Raw genomic sequence first — 27,475 nt, forward strand, 5'->3', positions numbered from 1 at the left:
CTCATTTTTGCTTTTTATTTGAAAAAAGCCTGTGGACGATCACAGTGTCGTTAGACAATACAAAACCTCGCCAAGGAGCTCACCTACTGCTACATACGTGGCTGGCAGCTGCCTCGAGGCCAACCTGTAAACATTCACAAGGGGGATTTCATAATGCCCGTAGCAGCAGGGGGAGGTAGGGCAGGCTAGGGGACCAGAGCAGGGCAGCCCTCTTTAACCCCCTCCTAGGAACAGAAACAAGCGCCCGTAGGCAGCAGGGGCGGAAGCACACATCTCATGGGAGGGGCTGGAGGGAAACAGCCCCAGTCCAAAGTAACCTGTTATGTGATCAGACACACACCCGGCTCCAGGTGCTTAAGCACAGAACTGGAAGGTGATCTCAGAGCCTGAAACCCCCTGGCTTTAAGTTCCTCCTAGGACAGCTCCAGGAACAGCAAGTTCAGTTCAGCTCAGCTCCCCGGAGCAGAGGGCGCAAAGCCTAGAGAATGGTCAGGAGAGCAAAATCAGGCCCAGCAATCTCACTCTTGCTAGATCAACAGATCCGACTCTCCACAACTGGGCCTCCTGCCAGTGCAGTTCTTCCCAGGAACCTAGTGGGGACTGGCCTTAGATGGGGGCCGAGCAATTTTCTTGGTGCCTGGCAAGAGACCCTCCCGTTCCGATAGGTGCAGGGCGGGCGATATCATTACAGCAACACCCTGTCTGCCAATCAGCACTGGGGCCCCATTGCACTGAAGGTCACCTCCTTTTCCCACCATTGTTCACAGTCTATTTGTGAGTTGGGTTTATGGGCAGCCAGGTAGATCAGAGGAAGGTTTGTCAAACTGCTGTCTCAGTGCAGTGCTTTGGGGGAACGGGGCAGAGATTTAGGGGGGGGGGTGAAGGGAGCAGGCAGCTTCGTTAATGCCAGAGCCGAGAGAACCACGTTCTGGCACCGCTCTGTGGCTGCTGAGGAGTCACGGGAGACAAAGGGAGCAGCTACAAGAGGCGTTTCTGGCAGCCACTTTTCTGCCCAGTTTGAGGGTGGCGGTGTGGAGGATGAATGACGGGTGAAGAACGAAGCCCCCTTCCCCTGCTTAGCATGGAGACTGGACACAATCCACACTGACAGCCTAGGTCAAATACAGCAGCAGGGGACTGTTTTCCTTCCCTGTCCCCTCCCCATCCAAGCTATAAAGAGCCAGGCGGGCTGGGGCTGGAAGCCAGGCTGTTGGGCCCAGGCTAGGCCGGAGATCTCATATGCTGCAAATGGGCCAAGGCTCAAGGTCGGTGCTTGGATGGAGGCTGGGCTCTGGAAAGGGGGGCAGCTGGGAACATGAAAGCGCATTAAGGGGAGAGGGAAACAGCAGCTAAACTACATGGGGGTCAGCAATGTCCTTCAGTGTCACAATATGATCCTAGGGCCCTGCCTGGTCAAGGCACCATGCTGGACAGTTCTGCACTGACGAGGAGTGTGAAGAGAAACATGGGGGGAGAGAAGGGGGGGGGGGGAAGAGAGACAGGTGCTGCTCAGGGTGTCTCATGCTTCCAGAAAACCCATCCATCTCTGTAAACAGGTCATGCCCTGGGAAGGTGATTGCAGTATTCAGCCCAGTAAAGCAGCACTTTCTTCACCGCTCGGAAGGCAGGCAGAAGTAGGGAGGGAAGGGACCAGTCCATCTACATCCTGCCCTCCAGCTGCGTTTGTTCGGTAGGGATTCTTAGTCCCAAAACCTCTTGGGGTCAGGGGGAAGGAGTGGGTTGGCTCCAGGAGCCTGCGAGCTGCTCCCTTGTGCATTTCAAACAAGCCAAAGCTTGTTACCCCTGGTGGGGTCAGAAGAAAAATCTTTTCTATAGTGTAACTGATGCAGGGATGTGTGCCTGAGTCTAGAGGCAGCCTGGAACAGTAGCTCAGAGCTAGGAACTGTCCCATTCATCTGACTGGGGTGTTAACCCCAAAACTTAATTATGGCAGTTGAAGTGTAAACATTGACTATTTCATCGCTACTCCAAACACGAGAGAGGGGCTATCGTGCTATGAGGATCTGCACCAGCTCCTGCAAATAGGGTCTTGGTGTCATGAGTGGTTGAAGTTTGGGACAGTACCATCACGGACATTCAAGCTAGCCCGGTGCTGGAGTGAGGGGTTAGGCACGTGAGGGACTAGCCACTGTACCCCTTAGCTGCCAACAGGAGTGTTAAACAGCAATACACAGTCCTCTTCGGAAAGCAGCCGGTATTCAGCCGTGTCACAAGAGGCTGAATACCGTAGAGCTGCAGCAACAGCACGTGGAGGGAGGAGAAAGCCTTCGGAGTACGGTGCTCCCCCCGCCACGCATGAAATGAATCAGGAAGACTTGCATGGTCCCTGCTCAGTTTCCAAGGCAGAAGGGCAGCAGCGTACCTGAGAGGGAGACGCCATCCAGTCACAACACAGAACACCGGTGTGGGGAGATGCCAGAGCTCTGCCAGGGAGGCCTGGGACAGGCTCTGGTATCAGACAGGGATCAGTTCAGGTGCTTTGCCAGCACCTCCGGCCCTATCACAAATGAGGCGCAGCATCTCCAAGGAGCAAGGGAACCAACTAGACCTGGGCAAGAGGCACGGCCCCGTAGAAACCCACAATAAGCCTAGGCCCCATGGAGGCTCAGACCTGGTGTCTGGGCTGGCTGGGGCTGCTTTTGCAGTGGTGTCCCTGCCCAGCCCCTCCCCAGAGCCCCGGCCTGGGGTGTGGGAGGTCAGCTGGGGGTGGCTAGATGAAGGTGGAGTCCAGCTGGCTTGTTTCATGGTTATTTCGGGCCCGTGCCTCAAAGAGCTGCTTGATCAGGGCGGATTTCTCCTGCTCCAGCTGGGTGATCCGCTCGCTCTTCTCAGTCACCTCCTGCACAGGAAGGAGGCAGAGCCCTGGTGAGTGGGGAACATTCCCCGTGGGCAGCAAGCCCTTCCCAGGGTCCTGCCCCTCCCCAGACACCCCGGACGACCGGCTGGATCTCCTCAACTCCAGGGAGTTTCGTTTGGCCAGAGCAAACGCCGGGTGGTTTAGAGCGACAGGCCCAAAGCTCTCACGGCAGAGCATGAGCTGCCCACCACCGTCCCTGCAGCCCCTGGTCGCCAGTCCCCGCTTAGCCTGTCTACAAGGCAGGTCACACGATGGGTACCTGCCCCCTCCCTCCCGGCCCAGAGCTGTCAGCTGGCACCCGGCGTCCCCCCTCCACCAGCCTCAGTGAGACGGATTCCAGTGGCCTCCGGCTGAAGTGCTCAATTCCCCAAGCCCTCCAGGCCCCTTGTGCCGTGCGGTGAGAGGGCAGAACCAGAAGACGACACTGCTCAGCAGCCTCATTTAATGGGGGGGGGGGGGGGGCTCCGAGTATCTTTGCTGTGCAGGGTTCCCCTCTCATCTATGCGCTTCTCTTAGGCCTGGGTCCCACTCCCACAGCCATCCTCTCTCCCCCCCACTAACCTCCTCCCAGAAGATCCTGTCCCTCTGGCTCCACCTGCCCCAGGGGCTGGCTCCCAGCTCCCCTGCCCTTCCTTTGGCCCCAGTTCCAAGCTCCTGACCCTCTCCCGGTGGGGGGAGCCCCCCCCCCCTCACCTTGGTGAGAAGCCGGTTTTGCTCCTTCAGCATACTGATGGCTTGCTGGGGCCCTGCCAGGGCAGGCGGCGGCACGGGGGCAACAGGGACCTGTCTGGTCAGCGCCGACGAGGAGGAGTTCAGAGGCTGGGAAGGAGAGGGAATTAATCTTTCTACCGTCTGTCCCCACTAGCTTTCCGCTTCCCCAGGCTCCGGCCAGGGCTGGGCTCTCCATGCAGATCACCCGTCACAGCCCTCCTCACGCCTGCCTCCTGGCGGCTGATGCCTCGCTGACCTGTCTCCACTAGGTGCATGTCGGCCTGGCATGTCAATACACAGCTCAGCCTGCAGAGGGCACTGCGAGCTCATTGCTTAACCCACAGCGAGTTGGGAGGGGGTGAGGGGAGCAGGGGCCAATGGACTCAGTTCACCAGCCGAGGCAGCTCATCCCTCAGCACCAATCCTCTGCACCAGGGTTTCGTCGACCTGCGCAGACCTCCCCCTCCTCGCCCCCACCCCAGAACCAGGGGGCTACTCGCCTGAGAGCAGTGGAAAGAGCCACGTTCGGCAGCAAAGAGGGAGGAGAGGAAAAGAAACTGGCCGTGACATGACAGGTGCAGTGGCTGGGTTACATCCTCGCCCCTTCTCCCAGGGCTTCCCATTCCGGAGGAGTCTGCAGCCCCACCCCACAGCACTGATCTCACTGGGTCCCTTTGCAACCTGGGTCTGTCCTTCCCCAGCATGGAGACTGACACGTTCTAGCCCCTGGCAGGGCTCTAGAGACTTTAAAACAGAGAGTCACTGCTCATTCCCTGGGACCAGAGGAATTACCAGACTGTATCAGGCCAGGGGTCCATCTAGCCCAGTGGCCTGTCTCCAACAGCAGCCAGACCCAGCGAAAGGGGCTGGAGCTCAGAAGGAGGCAGGGTTATAGTTCTGCATGTTCGAATTATCCACGTACCGGCTAACCCCTTTTTGAATCCTGCTGAAGTGCTTCACCCTGTGACCACCTACAAGCATCCCATAGACCAGGTGGGCTCTAAACCCTTGCTAGGTTAGAGCCAAGAGTCTCCAGGCACCTGCTCCTGTCCCTCAGCTGAGGGACCAGGCATTCCTACGGGGCCGTAATAATTCAGTTTCTGGTCTGGTGTCCCCCTACACTGCTACCATTGATCTAATGGAGAGCGATACAAACGGCCAGCCCTGGGGGCAGGGGCACCGGTGCTACCAGGACAGCGCACTCACCTTCCCCGAGGTGGACAGGAGCTCTCCGAGGCAGCGGTTCACTTCCTGCAGCTTGGGTAGAAGGCGACCCAGGTGGTTTTGGCTCCCCTCCGGGAAGAAGTCCTGGAAGAAGCAAGGGTGGGAAGGTGGAGTGAGGAGCCAGTTCTCCAGGACTTCATGCTGCTGTGATGTGCCAGCAGACACAACCCAAGAGCTTGCTGGCCTTCATCGCAACTCCACGGGACTCATCTTTCAGGACCCAGCCTGGCTGGCAAACTGGGCGGGTGGAAGGGAATATTCCAGCCAATGCTGACTTTAGACTGGGGTGGGCCGTGCATTTCTCCAGAAAGCCCAGGAAGGTGCACGCCAAGGAGGCTGCTGGGCTCATCTCTATTTACAAAACCATCCTGGCCCGGCCACATCTCTGCTCCTGCTCTGGAACGCTGCCCCGGGCAACGACCAATGCCACATGCGTCAGAGGAGCGTGACGGGATAAGCACATGACCCAGCCGGCTGGGCAAGGAGGCATAGGTATGTGTGTGCACACGGGGAGTGAGGAGCCCTTCCTGGACACCACAGAGTTGATCCCGTTCATTATCTCCCATCTGCAGAGCTACTGGGGTGATTAACGATCATTAAGGCCCAGATCCTCAGAGGGATTTAGGCTCCTAACTCCCACAGAAATGAATGAAGTTACGTGCCTAAATCCCTTGGCAGATCTGAGCCTAAGAGCTTTGGACCCTTCTCCAAAAGGAAACAATCCACTGAGCATTCGGCTGCCTTTTTGGGTACAGTTCTGCCTGGGTGGAGGCAGGAGTGACGCCCCTGGGGCCAGAAGAGTGACTCCTGCTGGCACAAGGGGCGAGTTGAGCCTGCGATTAAGTCCCACAGGTTAGTGCCACGCTGGGCAAAGCAGGTTCCCTAGAACGGGCCGGGCAGCTTCTCAGCTCATTTGTGGGACAAGGTAAGAAAAAGAGGGAAGAGAAGCGACCTGCCATATGTCTCTTTCCCGTCACAGGCTAAGTGATCCCAGCTGCCCTGCCCCCTCCACATGTGTAAGTCCCACACGTACCCACTCCCCCCATCCCCTTCACAGCCCACCTCCACTGACTGCAGTGGGAGCAGAGTGTCAGTGCCGAATGCTTCTGCAGATCTCACCCCATGTCTCCATTAGATCGTTAAGGGGAAGTGATATTAGAACTTGGTCTTTCCTGCCTCCGGTTTTAACCGATCCTTTATCCAGCCCCCCCAGGCAGGGCACTCAAAGGCGAGACGGTCCCTGGAGCGAGCCCCACACTCACGTTTGTGGTTTTGTTTTTCCCCAGGTGTTTCTGGCGCTCCTGCACTGTTTGGATCTGTTGGTGGTACCATTCCCGGGCACGCTCCACCATCTCCAGCCCCTGGAGCAGGAAGTCCTTCTCCTGCTCCAGCTCTTTCATTTGCTTCAGCTGCAAGACACAAAACTCAGGTACTTTAATACCCCCTCCATCCAAACCTATGGGACGTCACTCATACCTCCTGCCCTCCTGAGAATGGGTCCTGCACCCAGGGCTGGGAGTCCCCAGAAAGCTGCCGCATCCCGGCCTCTACCCAATGGCGACTGAAACCACCTGGACGGAGACGCTACTAGGGCTATAGCCCCAGCCAGGGCCCCACCCACAGGAGCTCTGATTGGAGGATCACCTGGCTCCACCGATTGGTCCAACTATGCTATTTAAGCCAAGAGGAGGAACAGGAAGTTTGTCTGAGCAACAAGGTGGATTCCTGTTGTGGCTGCATTGGACCTTGCTTGTGCCTGATTGCTGCACCCAACCCTGCTCCTGCCTTACTGTGGTCTTCCCTCCTGTTCCCACCGTGTTTGATCCTTGCCTCTCCTCCTGCCTTCTGCCTCACCTCCAGGCCTGGCTCTGACCCCGGCCTCTGCCTTCCGACCTTGACTCCGGCATTTGGCATCGGACCTCAGCTTCCATTCCTAGTTCAGACTCTGGCTTGGCCCCTGAGCCTTGGCTTCATTCCCCAACCTGTATGCCTGCTCTGCCTTTAGACCTGACCACCTACATCCTGGTCCATAATACCACCATACATCCCTGGAGCAGACCAAGGCCAAGCGTTCAGAGAAACAGTCCTGCCAGTCTCGGTTCTGGAGCCAGCCAGGAGTGACCTGATCCGAAGCCCAAGTCACTTTGCTTTGGGTCCAGTTCACGACCACATCAAGCAGAGAGGAGATGCTCAGCCTCTAGCCATGGCCCACGCAGGAATTCAGTTACCACATTCGGCTATAACCAGCCTTCAAGAGGATGTGGACCTAGAACAGACATGGAGAACCGTAGCCTAACTGGAGCATGGGGCTTCTTTACGGTGGAATATGAAGCTTGGCTACAATCAGATGCTCTGGGGTGGAGATCACTCATGGGAGCCTCCTTTCTCAGCAAGTCTAGGTGTCCCTTTACCGCTGCATCATACTGGCATCCAAGAGACTAGCTAGATCAGAATTGCATGGACATGTTTGTCTGGTCAGACCCACAAAAAGTCCCTTACCCAGCTTATAGAATTGTAGGACGGCAGGGGATCTCGAGAGGTGATCTAGTCCAGTCCCCTGCACTCATGGCAGGACTAAGTCTTATCTTTCATGTAATATCTTTCAGTATTATGTTTCAATAGCCTAATGGGAGGTGGAGACCATGATACACCAATCCGACCCGTCATGCAGCTGCTGCAAATCCAGAGGAAGACAGACAACCAGAGAGCAGATCCATACTCAGATCACTACTACTCAGAAGGTTCTTGCTCCATGGAAAGCAGGTTTCTTGGCTAGGTTGAACCAAGTGCAGGTCATGGGAGAGTCTCCCCTCCGAACGCCCTTCCTTCTTCCCCCAGGCTGCAGCTCCCACCCTGCCCCACATTAGATCAGTCCTGTTGCTTTATTATAAATAGTGGCTTAATGGGTTAGGTCAATAGGAAACCTCTGCATTGAGCTTTCATCTCAATTGCCCAGGCAGCCATGGCAGGAGATTTCCTCCTCCGAGCTGCAGTTAAGCATTTCCCTTATCACTCTACAGGAACCTGCAGTTTAGTCTCCAGTGCATGATGCTGGATCTCAGATATTCCAGTGCTCTACACTGCAGTGTTCAGAGATGCTTAAGGGAGTTAGGTGCCAAATTCCACAGGCTTCTTTGAAAATCCCTGGTCATTTAACCCAACGTCTTCTAGCTTTGGGGCCTAAAGCAGCCACCTTACAGAAATTTAAGGCTGCGAGCTCACACTGTGTGGAACTTTTATTATTGGCAAAGAACGGCAGAGTGAAACACACATGCTAGAAACCTAGGAAATGCAGGGTTAAGTTCTCCTCTGTCCAATCAGGCACTGACTCTCTCACTGATAACTGCCATAACCGTCACCCTGCCCCAACCAACCCATATTCTCAGAACAGAGCTGAAAGCATCGCACATTGTTCTACTTGATGTTTGGGCTTAACGAGGGCTAGTAATTATGTGGTATCAGGAGGCGAGTGGTGCAATGTGCCATTGGCTCAGCACGTGGACTAACTACATGACTCCATCGTGAGCATCCAACCTTTGAGAGGGTAATGAGCAGAAGAACGGCAGCAACAGCATTGCTTTCCCAGGGTAGGACTCGGCTGCATGGTGCGCTGGGGATCCCTCTGGTCACGTATGCAATGACAAATCCCAGCAGTAAAACAGCTGGGGCGAGTTTCCAATGGGACGTTACTAGAGAGTGGGGCCAGGACAGTTAAAGCAGCCGGCTCTGCGCACGGGCTGGCCTTAGGTCACCAGCTCTTAGCTGTGATGAAAAGGGTTGGGGGAAGGGGGGGATCCCCAGAGTCACTTGAAGGGATTCTCAGGGCTCCACTTTCAGTTCCCCAGACTGGGCTCAACCCCAAGCCCTGACCCAAGCGAAGAATGGCAGAGTTAAACACACGTACTAGAAACCTAGGAAATGCCCCAAGGCCTGACCCAAGCAAAATGGCACCAGAATGTGAGAAAGAATCAGGGACCCAGTGAGAGCCAATGGCCCAGCTACCAAGCGGGTGCCGTTCCCATGGACAGTAAGCATTTCTGCCCCTAGGTTTGTTTGCATAGCAGACACGGGACATCATGGGGGTGCGGTTCTTCTCTCTCTCTCTCTCCAGCCAGCACAGATGCCAGCAGGGCGGTAGCTGCCACCAAGCAGAGAAGATGGCTCTCCAGACAAAGTTGGGGTATTTCCCCACCCCAAGTTCTGCCGCACTAAGATTAGGAGGGGAACTGCCCCCCCCCATAATCCTAGAGGTGACTCACATGAATTTTACCCCTTCTTTAAAAGAGGGACAGACTGGAAGGTTTTCAGCCACCCCAGTGCTACATTCCCGAGGGGCTGCAGCCTAGCCCACAGGCAGCCAGCCGCGGGGACCAGAGCGACAACACCCCACTCTGACCTGAGTCACTGCTGCCCGCTGGAGGAGTCCGAGCACAAAGGCTGCCCTGGAACCCACTCGTCATGGCCGCTGCGTATGGAGCATTTGTTTCCCAACAGCTGGAGGAGATGGATGGCCCCCTGAGCCCAGAGAAAGGGGCCTGGATACAAAGCCTGCCCCCTCGGGCATGGGCTTAGTTTGGGGGAGAGGGCAGGAGGGGTGTTGCCTCCCAAACTGCAAGTCTCAGGTAGGCGTGGAATTCCCCCCCCCCCCCCCCCAATGCAGAGTCCCATTGGCCTGGCTTGAGCTGCCCCACCACATCCAGAAGTCAAACTTTGCCATCAGGACACCAGTAGACCTTAACAAGAAGGCTAACGGCATATTGGGCTGCATTAGTAAGAGCATTGCCAGCAGATCGAGGGAAATGATTATTCCCCTCTATTCAGCACTGGTGAGGCCACACCTGGAGTATTGTGTCCAGTTTTGGGTCCCCCACTACATAAAGGATGTGGACAAATTGGAAAGTCCAGCAGAGGGCAATGAAAATGATCAGGGCGCTGGGGCACATGACTTACGAGGAGAGGCTGAGGGAACTGGGCTTGTTTAGTCTGCAGAAGAAGAGAAGAGTGGGAGGGGATTTGATAGCAGCCTTCAACTACCTGAAAGGGGGTTCCAAAGAGGATGGAGCTCGGCTGCCCTCAGTGGTGGCAGATGACAGAACAAGGAGCAATAGCCTCAAGTTGCAGTGGGGGATGTCCAGGTTGGATATTAGGAAACACTATTTCACTAGGAGGGCGGTGAAGCACTGGAATGAGTTACCTAGGGAGGTGGTGGAATCTCCATCCTTAGAGGTTTTTAAGGCCTGGCTTGACAAAGCCCTGGCTGGGATAATTTAATTGGGGTTGGTTCTGCTTTGGGAAGGGGGTTGGACTAGATGACCTCCTGAGAAGATTAGGGTTGGAAGAGACCTATGATTCTACGAATAAAGCTCAGAGCTATGCATCTCCCTGTCAAATCAAGTTTTGGTGCTTTCATTTCTGGAGCACCTACTAACTGGAAACAATGCAAGGCTTCAGCAGTGTGGGCTAGACACCTAGGTGCTAACCTGGGACCTGATTTGTAACCCTGGGAAACACTTCGCCTCCCTGTGCCCACTTCCCCATCTGTAAAATGGGGATAATGATACTTATCTCCCTGTCAACAAATTTTTGAGATTCACTGATGAAAAGTACTATTGTTATCATCATCTATTTAGACTGGAAGGTCTTTGGGAAAATGACTGTCTCTTGCTATACGTCTGTACAGCACCTAACACAATGGGGCACTGAGCCAAGTGGGGGCCTATAAGTGCTCCCCTAACACAAATAAACAAAAAGCTTCGATAGCTGTATATAGCAGCCCTAATACAAACATGAGATACGAGCAACTGCATGTTTAAAACCATCGCAGGACGTGAGCGAGTCCACACCTAAGGAGCAACAGCAAGAATTATTAAAAAGCCATCACAGAAAAATCCTTTTCAAACGGCCACATCATGATGAAGCGAAACACACAAGATCCCCTCTTCTCCAGGCTGCACCCCGCCTGCAACACAACCCAGAGCCCACGCCCTTCTCTGGGCTTCGCTTTTTCAAACACAAGAGGTGTTTGCAATTCAAACGTTGACCCGCCAGGCCTGTGGACCAAGCACAGCAGAGCAGGAGATGACTGCCAGTATCCAGGGATTTCAATATTACTGAGGGGAGAAGACAAGTTTAGACACCACTTGAGTGCTGCTCACGCTTCTCATACTCTGGGTATATAGCAGGCTCACACAATGAGAGGGACTCGGCTCATAATCCTAGAGGCCACTCGCATGCATTTCACTTCTGTAAAAGGGGGACAGACTGGAGATTGATCAGCCTTCCCAATGCTTCATGCAGCCTGCCAGACGCCCGCAGCCACAGCAATCCCTTGCAATCCATGCTAGTCACAGCCTGAACCCTCCAAAGAGGCAGGGCAACGGAGCTGATCTCTGCCCGTCCCCTTTCAGGAGACGGACACACGCAGCCAGGCCAGTGGACTGCCCGGGACATACCCACAGGAAGAACTGTAGAGCCTTGGAGCTGCAAAGGCTGCTGCTCAGAGGAACGAAGAGGGTGCTGTATGTCGCGAGGACGCCCATCCAGCTGTGTCCGCAGCCGGGCACCGAATGCCCTGCCCTGGGCCTGGCCCGGCCAGTTACCATGGTGACCGGAGGAAAGGACAACATCCCACTCGCCGGTGGGACAATGGCATCTCTGCTCGGCGAGCGGATGGAAGGCATCTAGTCAGCTGGCAAGGGAGGAGCGTGAGTTACGGATGCTGGCGGAGGCAGCTTCCAGAATGGGAGGAAGAAGCAGAGGTCCCTTCCACTTGAGTGGGGATGGCCTGTACAGGGGGGGGGGCGAGGGGGCACTTCAGCCCGGGACGCTCACGAATGAACGAGCTTAACCTCTCATAAAAAGCCTCGCCCCAGCTGCGGAGAAGCCACAGGGGGAATAGGCCGATCAATGGGCTCAGTGAAAGACAAGCCAGCCGGATACACGCTGTCCTGGGGCCACTGCACAACCACTCCCAGCGCACACAGGCGAGAGGGGTCAACCACACGCTCCACTCGCCCACTGCTGGGGCACAAGCGGCTGCAGCATGGTGCTTGGGATTCAGAGAGGGCTCTGGTGTCCCAAGGAATCAGTCTGCCGAGAAGGGACTGATTTGTTTTTAGGCTGATCAGGAATAACCACCCTCTGGCCAAGGCTCCCAAAGCACTTTACAGCCGAGAGAGAGAGGAGAGGCAGGCTGGTCCAGTGGTTAGAGCACTAGTCTGGGCCATGGGAGATCTGCATTCAATTCCTGCTCTACCACAAGCATCCTGCGTCACGCTGGGTAAGCCACTTAGTTTGTCTGGCTCAGTTCCCCACCTGTCAAATGGGCAGAACAGCCCTGCCTCCCAGGATCAAGGGAGTAAAGCCTGTGAGGAGCTCAGACTACGGCGCTGGCGGCCAGAGAAGTACCCCACACAGACAAAACACCCCGAGCAGTCGGTCAGTGCCATTCCCACCATGCTCCAGATGGGGAAAGCGAGCCCAGACCGGGGAAGGGACTCGCCCGCAATCCGACAGACAGGAATCGAACCCAATTGCCGAGTCCCAGGCCAGCTCCTGAACCACAAGCCCAGCCTACCTCGCTTCTCCTGCTGTGCCTATTAGCAAATGTTAAGGAGTAGCATTGAAGTCAGTGATTGCAATCCACAGTGCTGAATGCTGCCTCAGAGAGCTGGGGGTACGGGATGGCCCCCTCCCCATCTCAAAACCAGCACCCCAGAGTGTCCAGTCTGGCTGAATGGAGGCAGTACACAGCTTTCCTGAGGCACCTGCAAGCGCTTCACAGCACAGGCCCTGCTCCAGCTCCCACAGCGAGCAAAGGGGATGAATTCTCAGCACGGCTGCAGTTTGCTTTAGCAAACGAGCTCCTAATTCATGTGTGTGCAAAGCCCCCACTAACCCCTGGGGAGAACCAGGCCAGGAATCAGAGCGTGTTATGTGGCCGGAAGCTGCTGTGCCGACATAATCAATGCTGCACAAAGGCAGCCCACGTGCCCTTCAAATCAGGGCCGGGGAGAGGGAGAGAAGAGATGGATATTGGCATTTGAGACAGGAAAGAACCGGTGCAGCAGGGCAGCACGCGTAGGATAAACTAATGCAAATTACATTGCACGCAAGGTACAGGAAAGGCAGGAGCTTCCATTAACGTTACTAATTCAAACTGCCCATAGGCAGGATTTTGGATCGTGAGCCGCGTGGGTGAGCGGATAATATCATGGGTACTTTGCTATCTCTCTATGCAAGGTACTTCTATTGCACACCATGGCTCTCCAGGGGCCAATTCCCCACCCTGCTCTGGGGCCAGAGAGGGGACGGGCTCCCTGGCCTCAGTGCATATTAGCAACTCTAACTTACCATTGACAAAAGGTCTCTTGGGGCGTCTTATGCCAGCTGAGGATCAGGCATAATGGACCGCTGCTCCAGCCCTTCCCCACCACGCCCACAGTGGCTGGGACAGGAGATGGTACAGAGTCTTCCGCGGTGGAGAAATTCTCCACCAGCCATCCACAGAGATTTTAGTGCAAAGGGGACTTAATACATTACATCAGGGGTAGGCAACCTATGGCACGCGAGCTGATTTTCAGTGGCACTCACGCTGCCCGGGTCCGGGGGGCTCTGCATTTTAATTTAATTTTAAATGAAGCTTCTTAAACATTTTAAAAACCTTATTTACTTTACATACAACAATAGTTTAGTTATATATTATAGACTTATAGAAAGAGATCTTCTAAAAACATTAAAACGTATGATTGGCACGTGAAACCTTAATTAGAGTGAATAAATGAAGACTCGGCACAGCACTTCTGAAAGGTTGCTGACCCCTGCATCACATGATCCAGCCCCTAGAGTTTGGCCCTGACCCTCGAGTGACCTGGGCCCTGGCAGATCCCTGCACCAGCGGAGTACAACTGAGCCTGTACTAGGCCACACATGTCTTTGCATTTAATTTCTCTGGTATGTTTGCAAAAGAAAAAGACTAAAACATTAATCTCGGCTCTGAAGCCCCCATGCTCTGCCACAGCGTTTAGAAGTCAAAAGAGCATTTACTTCTGCGGAGACGCAGCGGTACAAACCCACCCATTTGATTATCACTCTACGGCATTAGGCGTTTACAGGCTACCTGGCGTCCTTGACTGTTCCCTTTGCATAGGTTGCAGGATAGAGGGTGATTTGTAAGAGACTGCGCAGTGATGCAATACATGTTAAAAGAAATATCAGACTCTCTCACTAATACCCCACAAACCCCAAGTTCATGCTGCCCCATAGGACAAGTGTAACCACAAAACACCAGGGTGGACCAAGAGCGAGACTGGGCAGCTCCCCTTCCAGTACACCCACCAGGCAGCAAACAGCACGTAGGACAGCAGAGCGCCTAGCGGTTGCAGCTACTCCTGTCAGGAAGGACAGTGGCTGGGAAACCAGGACACAGCTGCTCCCCTACCATGCCATAGTCCACCCCGTTGGTGATGGTGTGTCTCCGGTGCTCACCGCGACCTCTCTCATGCCGCCGAGCGTCCGCCACCCCCGTGCAACTGCCCTCGCAATGGGACTGTCCTGTGGGCTTCCCATCGGCACCTGCAACGGAGGAAGGACATGCACATTTTGAAGAAGGCACCATGCAGGGACATACACCCAACACGAGAGGATCGGAGGATTTCTCCATATAGTCTAGAGGCTTTAAAAAAATAAATACAATTTTAAAAGGACCTTTTAACCCATTCAAGTCCTGGCTGAGCACCAAGAGGAGTCTGCAGGTTGGGATTTCAGCCTTGCTCCGGCAGCCACTCACCTGGCCACGCCTGGGTATTGCAGAGACCTCAGATGAGCACATGACCTTTTCCCCCGCATGTGCTGCAACGCGGGACACAGCTTACATCCCAGTTACTCCCAGGGGGCAGGACCTCACGGGTTCAAGTCAGGGAAAGTGGAGGGCCAGGCCCACCAGCGAGCGGCCAATGCTCACATTTGTAATAAGAGCCAATGCTGGAGGAGAACGTAACACTCTCACCTCTACTTTCTCTAACCAGGGGAGGTGGGGCTGAGTGGAGAATTAATCCCAGCTCCCATTAACTGCAGCAATAACAGGTTTAGCAACTTAAGAAGTCAGCCCTACATTGCAGAGGGTGGGGAATAGGGTGACCAGATGTCCCCATTTTATACAAACAGTCCCAATATTTGGGACTTTGTCTTATAAAAGCACTTATTACCCCCCACCCCAGTCCCGATTTTTCACACTTGCTCTCTGGTCACCCTAGTGGGGAATGAAAGAAGAGTACAGCCAGCTAGCTCACTGCAGGGGAAAGGAACCCTCACCTCACCCTCTGTGCCCGGCCCTTCCACCAGCACTCATGCAAATCCAACCTCGGGCCCTTCCAGGCACCAAGAACAAACATATTTGATCCTGGTACGGAACCACCTTAGGGGAGATCAGATGCCAGACACCACCTCCTCCCAGAACCCAAACCCTCAGCTACCCACACGGCAAAGGACAATCCTTGTCACATCAGCAGAGCGGGCAGCCCACGGTCCCAGTCGGGTGGGCAAACAAGACCCATCAAGGTTCTCCTGGAAGATACCATTAAGAAGCAGAGCTTGAAGCTAACTGAGACACTATCATGTCCCTGAGTGCCCGAACATAGACCCCTGGCTTGCTTAGGGGCCTTGTCACATTTAGTCTGCCAGTGACTCTGAAGCAGGTCGACCCTTCCCCATTTTGCCACGTGGCCTCCTGCGCTCATACCCAGTACCAGACAGCCAAGAGACACCCCATTAAATCAGACTGGCGCCTTTGGTAAAGGGTGCCCATTGTTTGTTACGCAAAGGTGCTGCTTGGGGGTGCAGGGAGGAGGGGAATCCACAAGCGACCTGCTGGGCACACTGGATCAGAGCTTGAGACTTTCCTTTGGTGGAGCCACGCCAGGCATGGAGAGACAGGAGGGTTCAGTTTCTTTCTGGTCAACGCTTGGGTCAGGTGCATTCAGTACAAAAAGCTACATTTACATGTGCTCCTGCCCACAGCAGGATTCCTGCAACCCCTCTCGGTGGGTCACCGTGGCCAAAGCGATCCCAAGACCTGGGCTGCCTTGCCCACTGGCCTCAATGGCTGGAAACAACCTATCCACCAGCGCACGCTAGGGAGAGTGGGCAGGGCGGGGCCTTCAGAAAAAGTTGTGTAGGGCAGATTAGAGCAAGGACATGTCGCTGGCTCCACCTGAGCCGAGAGGTGGGTCAATCGAGGGGTGTGTGGGCGAGCTGTACACATGGGATTCAAGGGGCTTATAAAGCAGGGCCCCCATTTGATTTCACCAGGGCCATGACAGGCTTTGGTGCTTGTCTCCTATAAAGGGCAGGCTGCTTCCAGCCAAACACTGCATTAGTCACCACCTGGCCAATTAGACCCTTAATGACTCCCGCGGCCTAGTTCTCTCCTGGCTTGTGCTGCCAACGCTTCTAATCTCCATGCAAGGTCGCTGGCTCCAACACAAGCCGCTGTGCTCGGGGCTGCTATGCATTTGTTCAACACCAGACGTTTGCCTCTTCCCTGCCCTGGCTCCTGAGGTCTGTGATCCCCTCCCCAACCAGCCCAGGGAGCACTCCAGGCCACCCCCCAGCTCTCACATGATTTTCCAGAGCATCAACAGCCTATCTGCCACTGGGTCAGCACAGAGACCAGATCCTGACTGTATGGAGACAGAGTTTTCAACGGGCTTCCCGCTCAGTGGAGCCACTTTGCACAGCGCTGGAGTCAGCTGTAAAGTTCATCCCTATGATTTTATAGCAAACATACACCCCACACACACCCCTGACCCCGACGGGTGATCAGTGCCAAAGGAGCGAGATTAGGTCTGAGAGCACAAAGGAGTTTGCTTGTGCCCAGTGTCCTGCAGCGAGGTGCTGAAGCCAGCGCCCATCTTTCCAGGGCCTCTCCTCTGCCAGCAAGAGCTGCCCACCTGCTTCCTCACTCCTGTTGCCCCCCATCACGCCAATTTCTCCTGCTACCCACAGCAGACCCTCATCCCCCCTCACCTTTGCACCGCCCACCCACTTCATCGCTGCAGCTTGCCCTGCCGCTTGACACACAGACCTGGAATCCAAGATTGCTCTTTCCTGCCCTGGCCTTCGGAGAGAAACCAGCAGCGGGACAGGAACAAACAGCAGGGGGAAGCTACTCACACTAGGAATCCCCACTGGGGAAGCAGGTTGGGGGTAAGATCAGAAGAAATTCCACCCTAGCAGGGCCGGTGCAAGGAAGTTTCACGCCCTAGGCAAAACTTCCACCTTGCGCCCCCCACCCCCCCCCAGCTAACCCCATCCCCCCACAGCAGCTAACCCAGCCCCCGCCACCCCTCCTCCACAGCAGCTACCCCCCTCCGCAGCAGCTAATCCTGCTCGGCGAGACTCCCCCCACGGCAGCTAACCCCGCTTACTAACTAACCCGTTACTGCGGGCGGCCCTCCCCGCACACACATACCCCGCCCAGCTCACCTTCACTCCCCCTCCTCGCCTGAGCGGGCTTTTAGGCGCCCCCAACCACTAGGTGCGCTAGGCGGCCGCCTAGTTTGCCTAAATGGTTGCACCAGCCCTGCACCCTAGAATCCGGACCATGTTCGGTCTGTCAGTGGCCAGAGCCCACCCTCACATCCTCCTCCCCCGAACCCCCAGCACAAGGTCGCCAGTTCCTAGGTGCCCCCCACCTGAGGATTAGCTCCTCCTCCCCTATGCAGATGTCAGAGCTCAATGTCCAGGTTCGGTAACCAGGAGATGGCCTCTGTACTAAGCGAGGCCTTGTAACCCAGGCATGATCTGTGCAGAGTGCCTGCAGCTGCTTTGATCCAGAATGCCAGGTGCTGCTCGTTAATCCCCCGAACAGAGCGTGCTGGGCACACGGAATGGGGCTGTGGGACTTTTCGCACTGTGAACATGTCAGGTAGGGACTGAGCCAAGACCACCAAACTCATGACTCTCGTGAGGCTGAATGGATCAGTCGACAAGGCACAGGTGGGAGGGGTCTTTGAAAAACCATAAGCCGTTCTGCCAACAGCCTTTGGCTCCCTACGATACTGAAGGGGCAATTGATGGGGAATGTGCCAAACAATCCGAGAGGAACACATCCATCTCTAACGCTGTACGACGCGCCTGCCACGCACACCCTTGCCAAGCAGAGGGATAGTCCCCAACCGAAGGCAATCGTGCTTTTCTTCATTAAACTAAGCCCTGAAGCAGAGATGGGAACCCGCTTGGATGAAGAGCATCACAGGGGCAATGACCAACTACAGAGGCTTATGCTGCTTTCACAGGCTTGCGTCTACTGCAGATTTGGACGCTGTGCTGAGCGCGAAGCCTCTGGATTTTAATCCCATCTGACCCTCTGACTCAGTGGGTAGCCCCAGGCAAGTCGACTGACCTCTGGGCGCCTGAGCTAGGCCCAATGAAAGACAGAAGATCAAGCAAGAATCATGCTAACAACCAGACGCTGTATGTGAGCCAGCGTTCCCTGGGGGAGAGGAATCAACCCATCAGCAGTTCCAGGTGGAAGGGACCTGTTAGGCCCCTGTTCTGCCAGTGCAGCACATTTACAGGTGCCTTGGCCAGTCTAGGTTCAAACAGGAACATGAGAACAGCAGCCCGGTATCTTGTCACCAGATGCCTCATGGCCGTTTTACACTTTCCCCTACCAGGCAATTAGGCCATGAACTGCCCAAGGGGGAAGTTTCTTCTCTACCCTTGGATGGTTAGTGTTTGGCTTGTGCAATAAAAGTTGTAACAAGACACCCACCCATATAACTGCCCTGTTTCCATTTTCCTGCCCGTGCTCTCCTTCCCCGCTCCTGAGCACTCAAGAGGGGCCACTACAACTGACAGGAGCTTCGGCCCGGCGAGGGCAAATCCCAGGTGAGTCATGAGCTGGGGAGGGATGAAGGATGAGCCAGTAGTTCAGGCACTAGCCTGAGATTCTGCAGCTCTGGGTTCAATCCCCTGCCCTGTCACCAACGCATAAGAACATAACATAAGAACAGCCCTACGGGGTCAGACCAAAGGTCCATCTAGCCCAGTGTCCTGTCTTCCGACAGTGGTCAATGCCTGATGCCCTGGAGGGAAGGAACAGAACAGGAAATCATCAAATGATCCATCCCCTGTCGCCCATTCCCAGCTTCGGGCAAACGGAGGCTAGGGACACCATCCCTGCCCATCCTGGCTAATAGCCATTGATGGACCTATCTGCCATGAACTTGTCTAGTTCTTTTTTGAACCCTGTTATGGTCTTGGCCTTCACAACATCCTCTGGCAATGAGTTCCACAGGTTGACTGTACGTTGTGTGAAAACAGACTTCCTTTTGTTTTAAACTTGCTGCCTATTAGTTTCATTTGGTGACCCCTAGTTTGTGTGTTATGGGAAGGAGTAAATGACATTTCCTTATTTACTTTCTTCACACCAGTCATGATTTTACAGACCTCTATTATATCGTCCCTTAGTCATCTCTTTTCCAAGCTGAAAAGTCCCAGTCTTATTAATCTCTCCTCATATGGAAGCTGTTTCATACCCCTAATCATTTTTGTTGCCCTTTTCTGAACCTTTTCCATTATATCTTTTTTGAGATGGGGCGACCACATCTAAACACAGTATTCAAGATGTGGGCATACCATGGATTTATATAGAAACATTATGATATCCTCGGTCTTATCTATCCCTTTCTTATGTAAATATTTTTCATTAGTAGATCTCACCTCTTTTGCTAAGCGCTTTAAGTATCATCATCTCAATTTTACAGATGGGGAAACTGAGGCACAGATACCCTGTTCAGTGACTGTCAGCACAAGTTCTCATGTTCACTGGTGAGGGCTCAGAATTGGCTCAAAAGGCCAATAAATTGAGACTCAATCCTCTTGCCACATTTCATCTCTGCAGCACGTTCTGAGTCACACCTTTTCCCACCACTTCCTGGAATTCAGAGCAGAACTCCGTTGCACTAGGACAAACATTCTCATCTTGAACTCCCGTCTGTTGTGATCTCTCTCGAATGAATTGTTGGATGCTTTGAGCCTCAGTTTCCTCTTTTTTATTATAGAAGAAACTTTCCCTCTGGTTAGTGATCCCATAACTGCCTACGAACACCACGGTCTCTTACACCTTCCTCTGAAGCAGCTGGTGCCGGCCCCTATAGGAGCCGGATGCTGGGCTAGATGGTCCGATCCAGAATAGCAATTTCTGCGTTCCTAGAAACAGGTATAATAAAAACGATTGGCTTGTAAACGATAACAGGGCACTTCTTAAACCAGGGGTTCTCAAACTGGGGGTTGGGACCCCTCAGGGGGTCGTGAGGTTATTACATGGGGGGGGGGGGGGGCGTAGGGTGACCAGATCGCAAGATTGAAATATCAGGACACATTGGGCGAGCAGGGGGGAGGAAGACAGTCACAGCTGCACAGCCCCGACCGGAGCCATGAGAGGGGGCACACAGCCCTAGGAAGCTGCAAGAGGGGTGTACGGCCCTTGCTGCAGCCCGCATCACAAGCCACAGGCGCAGGGCTCCGGCTCCAGCCCCCAGCAGAAGCCACAGGGCCAGGGGCGCAGGGCTCCGGCTCCAGCCCCCAGCAGAAGCCACGGGGCCAGGAGCGCAGGATCCTGGTTGCAAAATCAGACCCAGTTGAAGGGCAGGGGAGCGAAGGGTCACAGTGCTACCCCTGGCTCCAGCCCCAGCCGCAGTCACAGAGGGGAGGCCCACAGTCCTGCCTTCAGCTGTCAGTGGCTGAAGCAAACCAAGTCACAGCGGTCTGGAATCAGTGAGTGTCACAGCACCACCACCACCACCACCACCACCACCCCCCCCACACACACACACACACACTAAATTATAGACTTAGCTATAATCCATATTTAAATCTACAGATTTATTTGTACACTAAACAAACAACAGGGGTAAAGGGCTGGGTTTTTTATTCAGTTAATAAATCAGCTTCCCAATTTGCATACCTCTCAGACATGCCAGAAGTCTAGTACTTCTTGGATGACTTTGCCACAGTCCTGACTTGCTTCTGGGCAATCACAAAGCTGTAGAAGTCCTTGCAACTCCTCCGGAAATTCATTTTGACAAGGGTTTCACTCCGCACCAAGTCTATGCTGCTTCGATTCTGGACATCAGTCCATGCACCTTTCATGATTGAAAATACACGCTCTGTGTACACGTTGCTGACTGGTATACTGAGCATGTATGACACCAGCTTTGTCACGTTCAGGAATTCAGTGCTACCATCCTTGTTTCTCAGCACTTGAGACCAGAGGTCCTCAACTGAGTAGTTTCCAGGCTCCAACTTGGAGTTGATGTCTTTGATGATACAGTACTCATCATAGAGCTGATCGAGATCCACTGTTTTCTGGAGGTTTACAGCTGTCACGGCCGCAGACAGAGCCTTGTATTCAAATGCCCTATTAACTTTGATGTTCAAACACTGGGTATTGAACAAGTAGCCAGTTGTTGAAAAAAATCAAACCATTTCTCCAAATATAGGATCAACACATCATAACATTTCATGAAGTCTTTCTGGAGACATGCAGCAGTGACAGGCAGCATCTCAGTTAATGCATTTTCAATTTTGGAGCCAAAGAATTTATCATTTTTCCGCTGCTGAAGTTTAATTCTCAGAGTATTCATTATGGCGTACACTTCACATGCTGTCATACTCATTTTCCAAACACAGCACAGTATCACTGAAGATTTTCAGGACATTGGGGAGGAAAAACAGAAGAACCTCAACTTTGCTAGGCCCCTCACCTTGTTCACTGTTTTCCATGTCCGAGAACAGCATCCACAGAGATTTTGGGCACTTCTCACTGCCCAGAGAAACAAAAGTAGCACTTAACAGCCTGCCATGTATTTACAAGCCTGTTTACAGCTGGGAAAAGACTCACCCAGCGCGTCGGAACATGGCGCAGTAAAGTGGCATACTCCATAGCCACGAAGTCAAACATATCCTTCAATGCTGCTACTCTCTTAGCAGAGCTGCTGAAATGATTGAACGTCTTAATCACAGAGTCTCAATATCAACTTGTAGGGTATTGCTAGCATGTTTCACAGCGTTGTGCACAACATGGCCAGGGCAGTTTGCAGGCAAGATATTTTCATTGTGTTTTTTTAAATTCTGGTACACTGATGTCGCTTTCCATAATTCACGTTTGCATTATCAGCACAGTACGAAGACGCTTTGTTTAGGTCTAGTTTGTATATCGCAAGTTTTTCAAGTAATGTGTTGCTTATTGCCTCTGCAGTCTCTTCACTTTACTCAGAGAAATCTAACAGTTTATCTTGGACCCCATGTTCGGGTGTCCAGTATCTCAGTGATAAGGGGAAAGTTTCCACATTGCCCTTGTTAGCTGCATCTGTGGCAACTGAGAAATAGGGACCGTCTGGCTTGCTGAGGTCTTTTAAAGATTCTGTTGAGAGCGGTGACAGCACATTTTTGATCAATGCCTCTGCTTTAGTCCGGCCACAGCTGACGTGCTTCGCAATCGTTGACTCTGGATACAAGGTAGGCGCTAGTTTAAGTTCACAGTGACGCGAGCGATAGGAGTGTTGATGGACTGTGTGATAAACTTGAGTTAGCTCAACAGTGATAACCTTCTTATTGACGGATTCATTTGGCCGGCTGAAAAAAAATGTGAGACCAAGGTATTGCTCTTGTGAGTCTGGGTGTTTTGTCCATGATTTTTTGAATCAGCATGATGCTTAACATCAGACTCACCGCCATGGCAAATGCTAAATTCCTTCCTGCATGCTTCACAAAAGCCTTTTGTATCACACTCTTAGGATTTCCAAATCCAGGTGTAAGTGGTTTCCCATTCTGTCCTGTATCTGCACTGTCTTTTTTGGTTTTTGGTAGTTGGCTCCTCCCTTGCCGTTGCCATTTCGGGTGGGGTTTTCGTCTGAAGACCATTAGCTAGCTAGCTAGCCACTGGAAAGAACCGCACAGTCTCTGTGCTTCTTATGTGCCCACTATAGTTTGTCCTACGGTATGCAATGCGGTTCAGAACTGTAAACTACATATCCCTTCTGTAAATTGCGTTACACCGGAAAACAACCTTAAAAACCAAAATTGCCAGTAGAGAACAGATCCCAGTCGGGTTTAATGGGACATTCCCAATCGACTAATTTTCTATTTCACTACCAAATTTTAAATTTTACCTGAATATCGGGACAAATGGCGCCCGATTGTACATCGAGCAGATGTACGCGGCCAGGTGCGATCCTTGCTTGCCAGTGTGGGTAAGTGACGTGGGCAGCAGCTTAGCAGTGCTCAGCCCCGGCTGCCCTGGGTGGAATCAGCATGTGCAGAGGCAGGCGTCTCCTTTCCTTAGCTCTGCCATGAGCTAGGTGGACCGGTCTGCACACGCTCTGCTGGGGGGAGCATGCAGCTGTTACCTCTGTGGGGCACCTGCCCCTGCCTCCCCCAGGCAAAAACAGGTGGGGAAAGAAAAGCTTTGAAATGGCAACTCTCCGATTCTAGCAGCCTCCCCCATCGAGCACAGAGCCACCGCTCATTTCAGAGCCAGTTCTACCCCTTCCACTGCATCCACGGAGCCGGCTGCAGGGGACTCCCCGCCACGCTCTGCAAGCCAGGGCTCCCTGCGAGCTGACCTGCCCAGCCCTTCTTAGGGGCACCCCAAGTGCAGAGGGGTTCTGCTCCAGAGCCCCCTACTCCCCCCACCCCCAAGAGCCACAGGGACCTGCCGGGGGTGGGGGGTCCTGGCAATGCCTACCTAGGGCAGCTCCCAAGAAGGATCTGGCAAGTCCCTGTGACTCCTAGGATCAGGGGCAGCAGAGGGGTCTCCATGTGCTGCGCCTGCCACAAGCGTGAGCTCTGTGGCTCCCATTGGCCAGGAAATGTGCCAATAGGAGCTGCCGGAGCGGGGCTTGCATGCGCTGGCAGCGCGCAGAGAGCCCTCCGCCCTGCCCAGACCTTAAGAGACAGAGGGACCTGCTAGGGGGCAAGGTGGCGAGTCCCGGCGGTGCTTACCTGGGGCGGCTCCTGGGAAGCATCTGGCAGGTCCCTCTGGCTCCTAGGGTCGGGTCGGAGGGCTTTCTGCCCGCCCCCGGCGCCTGCAAGCCCCGCCCCTGCAGCTCTGATTGGGCAGGACTGAGCCGGTGCAGCATGGGAGACCCCCTCGGCGCCTCTGTGCCTAGCGGCCGCACTACCAGCTCCTGCTGGCGGGCGGCACTGGGAGCTGCCCCAGGAAGTGCCGCCATCCCCGGGACCTCAGGTGCATGCCGTGAGCGGTCCCTGATATCGAGACAAAGGGCGTCCCGACCGATATGCAGTCGGGACATGGGCCAAAACTCTTAAAATCGGGACTGTCCCAATAATATCGGGATGTCTGGTCACCCTAGGGGGTCGCGAGCTGCCAACCTCCACCCCAAACCCCACTTTGCCTCCAGCATTTATAATGGTGTTAAATATATTTTAAAAGGTGGTTTTAATTTATAAAGCGGGGGGGCATCGCACTCAGAGGTTTGCTATGTGAAAGGGGTCACCAGCACAAAGGTTTGAGAGCCACTGTCTTAAAAACTGTGATCCATGAACTACAGGAGGCATGCGGAGCACTTGCTGGTTCAGCAGTTCAGTAGCACTAAAAGACAACTAAGTACACACACAATGCTTTCCTAATGTTACTCTCCATTTAAGCAATTGCTGTAATAGCAACAGGGATGTTATGTGATGTGATCACAAACAGACGGGCAGGTGGCCTCAGCAGTCCTGAATGAGGCTTGATCCACAAGATAAATCATTCTGTGAAGATGAAGTTCCCACTATATAAAAAAAACTTTGAGAGTCTATTACCACATTTGTTATCAAACTTAACTCTGCGATTCGTTCAGTCGCATTTGCTCAGCTAGCAGCGGGCCCTTTCACTGACACACAAGACACGGCGATCCGTCCGTAAACCTGAACATACATCTGAACGGCTGCATTTCCAGCCACCAGAGTGATGTCACCTACATCACTTTAGGCAACAGGACAACTATGGGCATGTTAATGTTAAGCCCCTAATATTTCTTGTTCATCACTGTAACAGACAAGTCACCACATGATGAGGGATACAAGTTGAAGGTGCACCAGTGATTGAGCTGGAAACGGGAGTCAAGTATATATTGTGAAAGTAATGCAGTACAGGGCCTGAGCTGAAGTCCATAAAAAGAATTCCGTTGGCTTCATGGGCTTGCATCAGGCCCATAAGGAGTGAATTTTTTGTTGTCTTACATCAGAGGGAGAAACAGGTTTGCACTGCTTGAAACCAGAGCTACAGGTGTTGGCCCAGACACACCCTGGCCTTCTGCCATCTCTACCGGAGCAATCCAGCAGCAGTGGCCCTTTTCATGATTCGAAACTATGAAATTGCTGAATTTCTGCAGGTACCACAGCAGCAAACTTCCCGCATTTTCTTGATCTGAAAACCATCCAAAGGGTCAGATATTATCCAATGACCAGATCAGAGCCCAGCAGAAAATAACCTGAACCAAAGTCTTCAGGAAAAGCAGAGGAGGTTGCAAGAGAGTGAAGGCACTTATCCAGTAATCTGCACTCCATGTGAATACTGCAGTTACTGCACCACATGGTTCTGGGGAGCCAGGCTAGAGTCCATCATACCCCTCAGCACCTCACCTTGCCCACTGCCCAGATTCATTCACACCCCTCAAAGGGCCAGAACAGCCTCAGACAGGGGAAAGAAGTTCTATTTTGAAGACCGTGGGGGATTTTAAAACCCACAACATCCAATCACAATAAAATCTGGTGCATTTTTATTTTATTTTGGTTTTGTCAGAATGCAAGTTCTCAGAGACAGATGTCAGCTTGGCGGGAGGGGGAGAAAGGAGAGGAGTCAGGGAAAGAAGAAATAATAATCATTTAAAGACAACCCCACAAGCACAATGCAGACAATTGGTATCCACACAGCCACACACTACCATCCTTACTCCAGGGGAGTAGCATCTTTGGGCTAGAGACTGTGATACTCTTGCTCACATGGAATAGTCACTGACATTCTGAGTAAGCCATTATTCAAGGTGCCAAGTAGTTTTCCATGACCCTTTTGAAAGGCCAAACTGGCCCTTCCTCTGCATGCAGCGTTGTTGGAGCCATGTCAGTACCAGGTTATTAGCGAGACAAGGTGGGTGAGGTCAGATCTTTAATTGGGCCAACTGCTGTTGGTGAGAGAGACGAGTGTCAGAGTTTACACACAGCTCTTCTTCAGGTCGTCTCCATGAAGTCAGTGGAGCTGGATGCTACTCAACATGAGCAAGGGTGGCAGAGCAGGGCCCCAAATCCTGCCACCTGCTTCTGTGTTCGTTGCCAGTGTACAGAGACACCCCCTCCCCAGATCACTCCTTTTAATAAAAAAGTCTCAAGGACAAGTGGTGCAGGCACAGGAGGAGAGACCAATCAGGCGGTGAGTTTCAGACCAGGGTGCTGTGAGGGCATTGAGTGAGACAAGGGGTGGGGGCTAAGTTCCCTGTAAGCTGCACGGCCACGCAGCAGCCTATTTAGCACTGTGCAGGTGCTCAAGGAACCCACCCAGGGACCTGCCGCAGCTGGGGCAGGGGTACCCCCCCCCAAATCTGCACCTAGCCCAGCCCCCAACCAGCCGTGCCCAGGGCAACCCTTTCCCAGCCCAGACCTGCTAGGGCCAGGGGAGGGGCACCTATCTTGCAGCCCCAGCCCCCAGAGCTGCAGAGGCTGGGAGAGGCACCTCTTCTTCCTCCTCTCCCGCCCCCCCCCCCCATGCCCAGGTGCTGCTGTGGGAAGAGAGAGCTGGGGGGAGTCGTCTCTCCCTGCCACAGCCCCTAAGCACCCTCCTGCTCCCCCACCCCACGGCCCACACCCCCAGCCAGAGCCCTCCCCCCCTGCACCCCAACCCTCTGCCCCAGACCTGAGCCCCTCATCCCCAGCCCGGAGCGGAGAGGGGCCGGGTGGGAAGGGGAAAGCGGATCTGGCTCAATCCAGCCAGCACCGGGGCCCAGCGATGCATACACCCCCCACCCCAGGGCTGCGGATCTCCAGCCCACGGCCCGTCCCTCCCTCACTCACCTCTGCTCCTGCCCCGGCTCTCCCCCTCGGGCCGGTGCGCGGGGGCTCCCGGCGGGCTGGGGATCTTCTCCATGCTCCGGGACGCGCTGCCGGCGAGCCCGCTCGAGCACCTGCCCTTCTCCGCCAGCGGCCTGGGCGCCCCTTGCCCTCGGCCCGGCCCGCCCTTGGGGGCGGCGGGGTCGCATCCTCCCGGGGCCGGCCGGGCCGCTTTACCCCCGTTCGCCGGGCTCAGCAGCGAGGCCCGGAGCCCCAGCACGAACCTCTCGAAGGTGAGGTAGCTGCTGGCCGGGGCCGCCTGCCGCAGCCCCTCCAGCACGCCGGGGGGGAGCTCCCGGGCCTCGGCCCCCTGCCAGCGGGACTCGATCTCCCGCAGGTGCACGTAGCCCCGCCGCCGGTCATCCAGGATGTCGAAGAGGGTCCGCAGGCTCTGCAGGAAGGCTCTGGGCAGCCCCTCCGTGCCGCAGGGCAGCGGGCGAGCCCCGCGCTCCGGAGCCATCGGGGTGCTGGGAATTGTTACACCGAGTTCCGCGGGGAACGCCGCCTGGCTCCGGGATTGGAGTTCATTTTTTTTCTGAATGGGGGCACCCC

The 27,475-nt window shown here is 54.2% G+C and overlaps 1 protein-coding gene across 1 annotated transcript; it reads right to left on the reverse strand.

Moving 5' to 3' along the window:
• Positions 1 to 27,475, reverse strand: SAPCD2 (suppressor APC domain containing 2). Its single transcript, XM_024111588.3, has 6 exons — positions 26,888 to 27,475; positions 14,253 to 14,386; positions 6,076 to 6,222; positions 4,796 to 4,897; positions 3,572 to 3,697; positions 1 to 2,860 (listed from the first exon to the last, which is right to left on the reverse strand). Exons 1-6 carry the CDS (start codon positions 27,381 to 27,383, stop codon positions 2,732 to 2,734), a joined length of 1,134 nt encoding a protein of 377 aa, XP_023967356.2. The 5' UTR covers positions 27,384 to 27,475; the 3' UTR covers positions 1 to 2,731.

The sequence above is a fragment of the Chrysemys picta genome, chromosome 18 (genome assembly GCF_011386835.1).
Source record: "Chrysemys picta bellii isolate R12L10 chromosome 18, ASM1138683v2, whole genome shotgun sequence".
In the NCBI taxonomy this organism is placed as follows: Eukaryota; Metazoa; Chordata; order Testudines; family Emydidae; genus Chrysemys; species Chrysemys picta.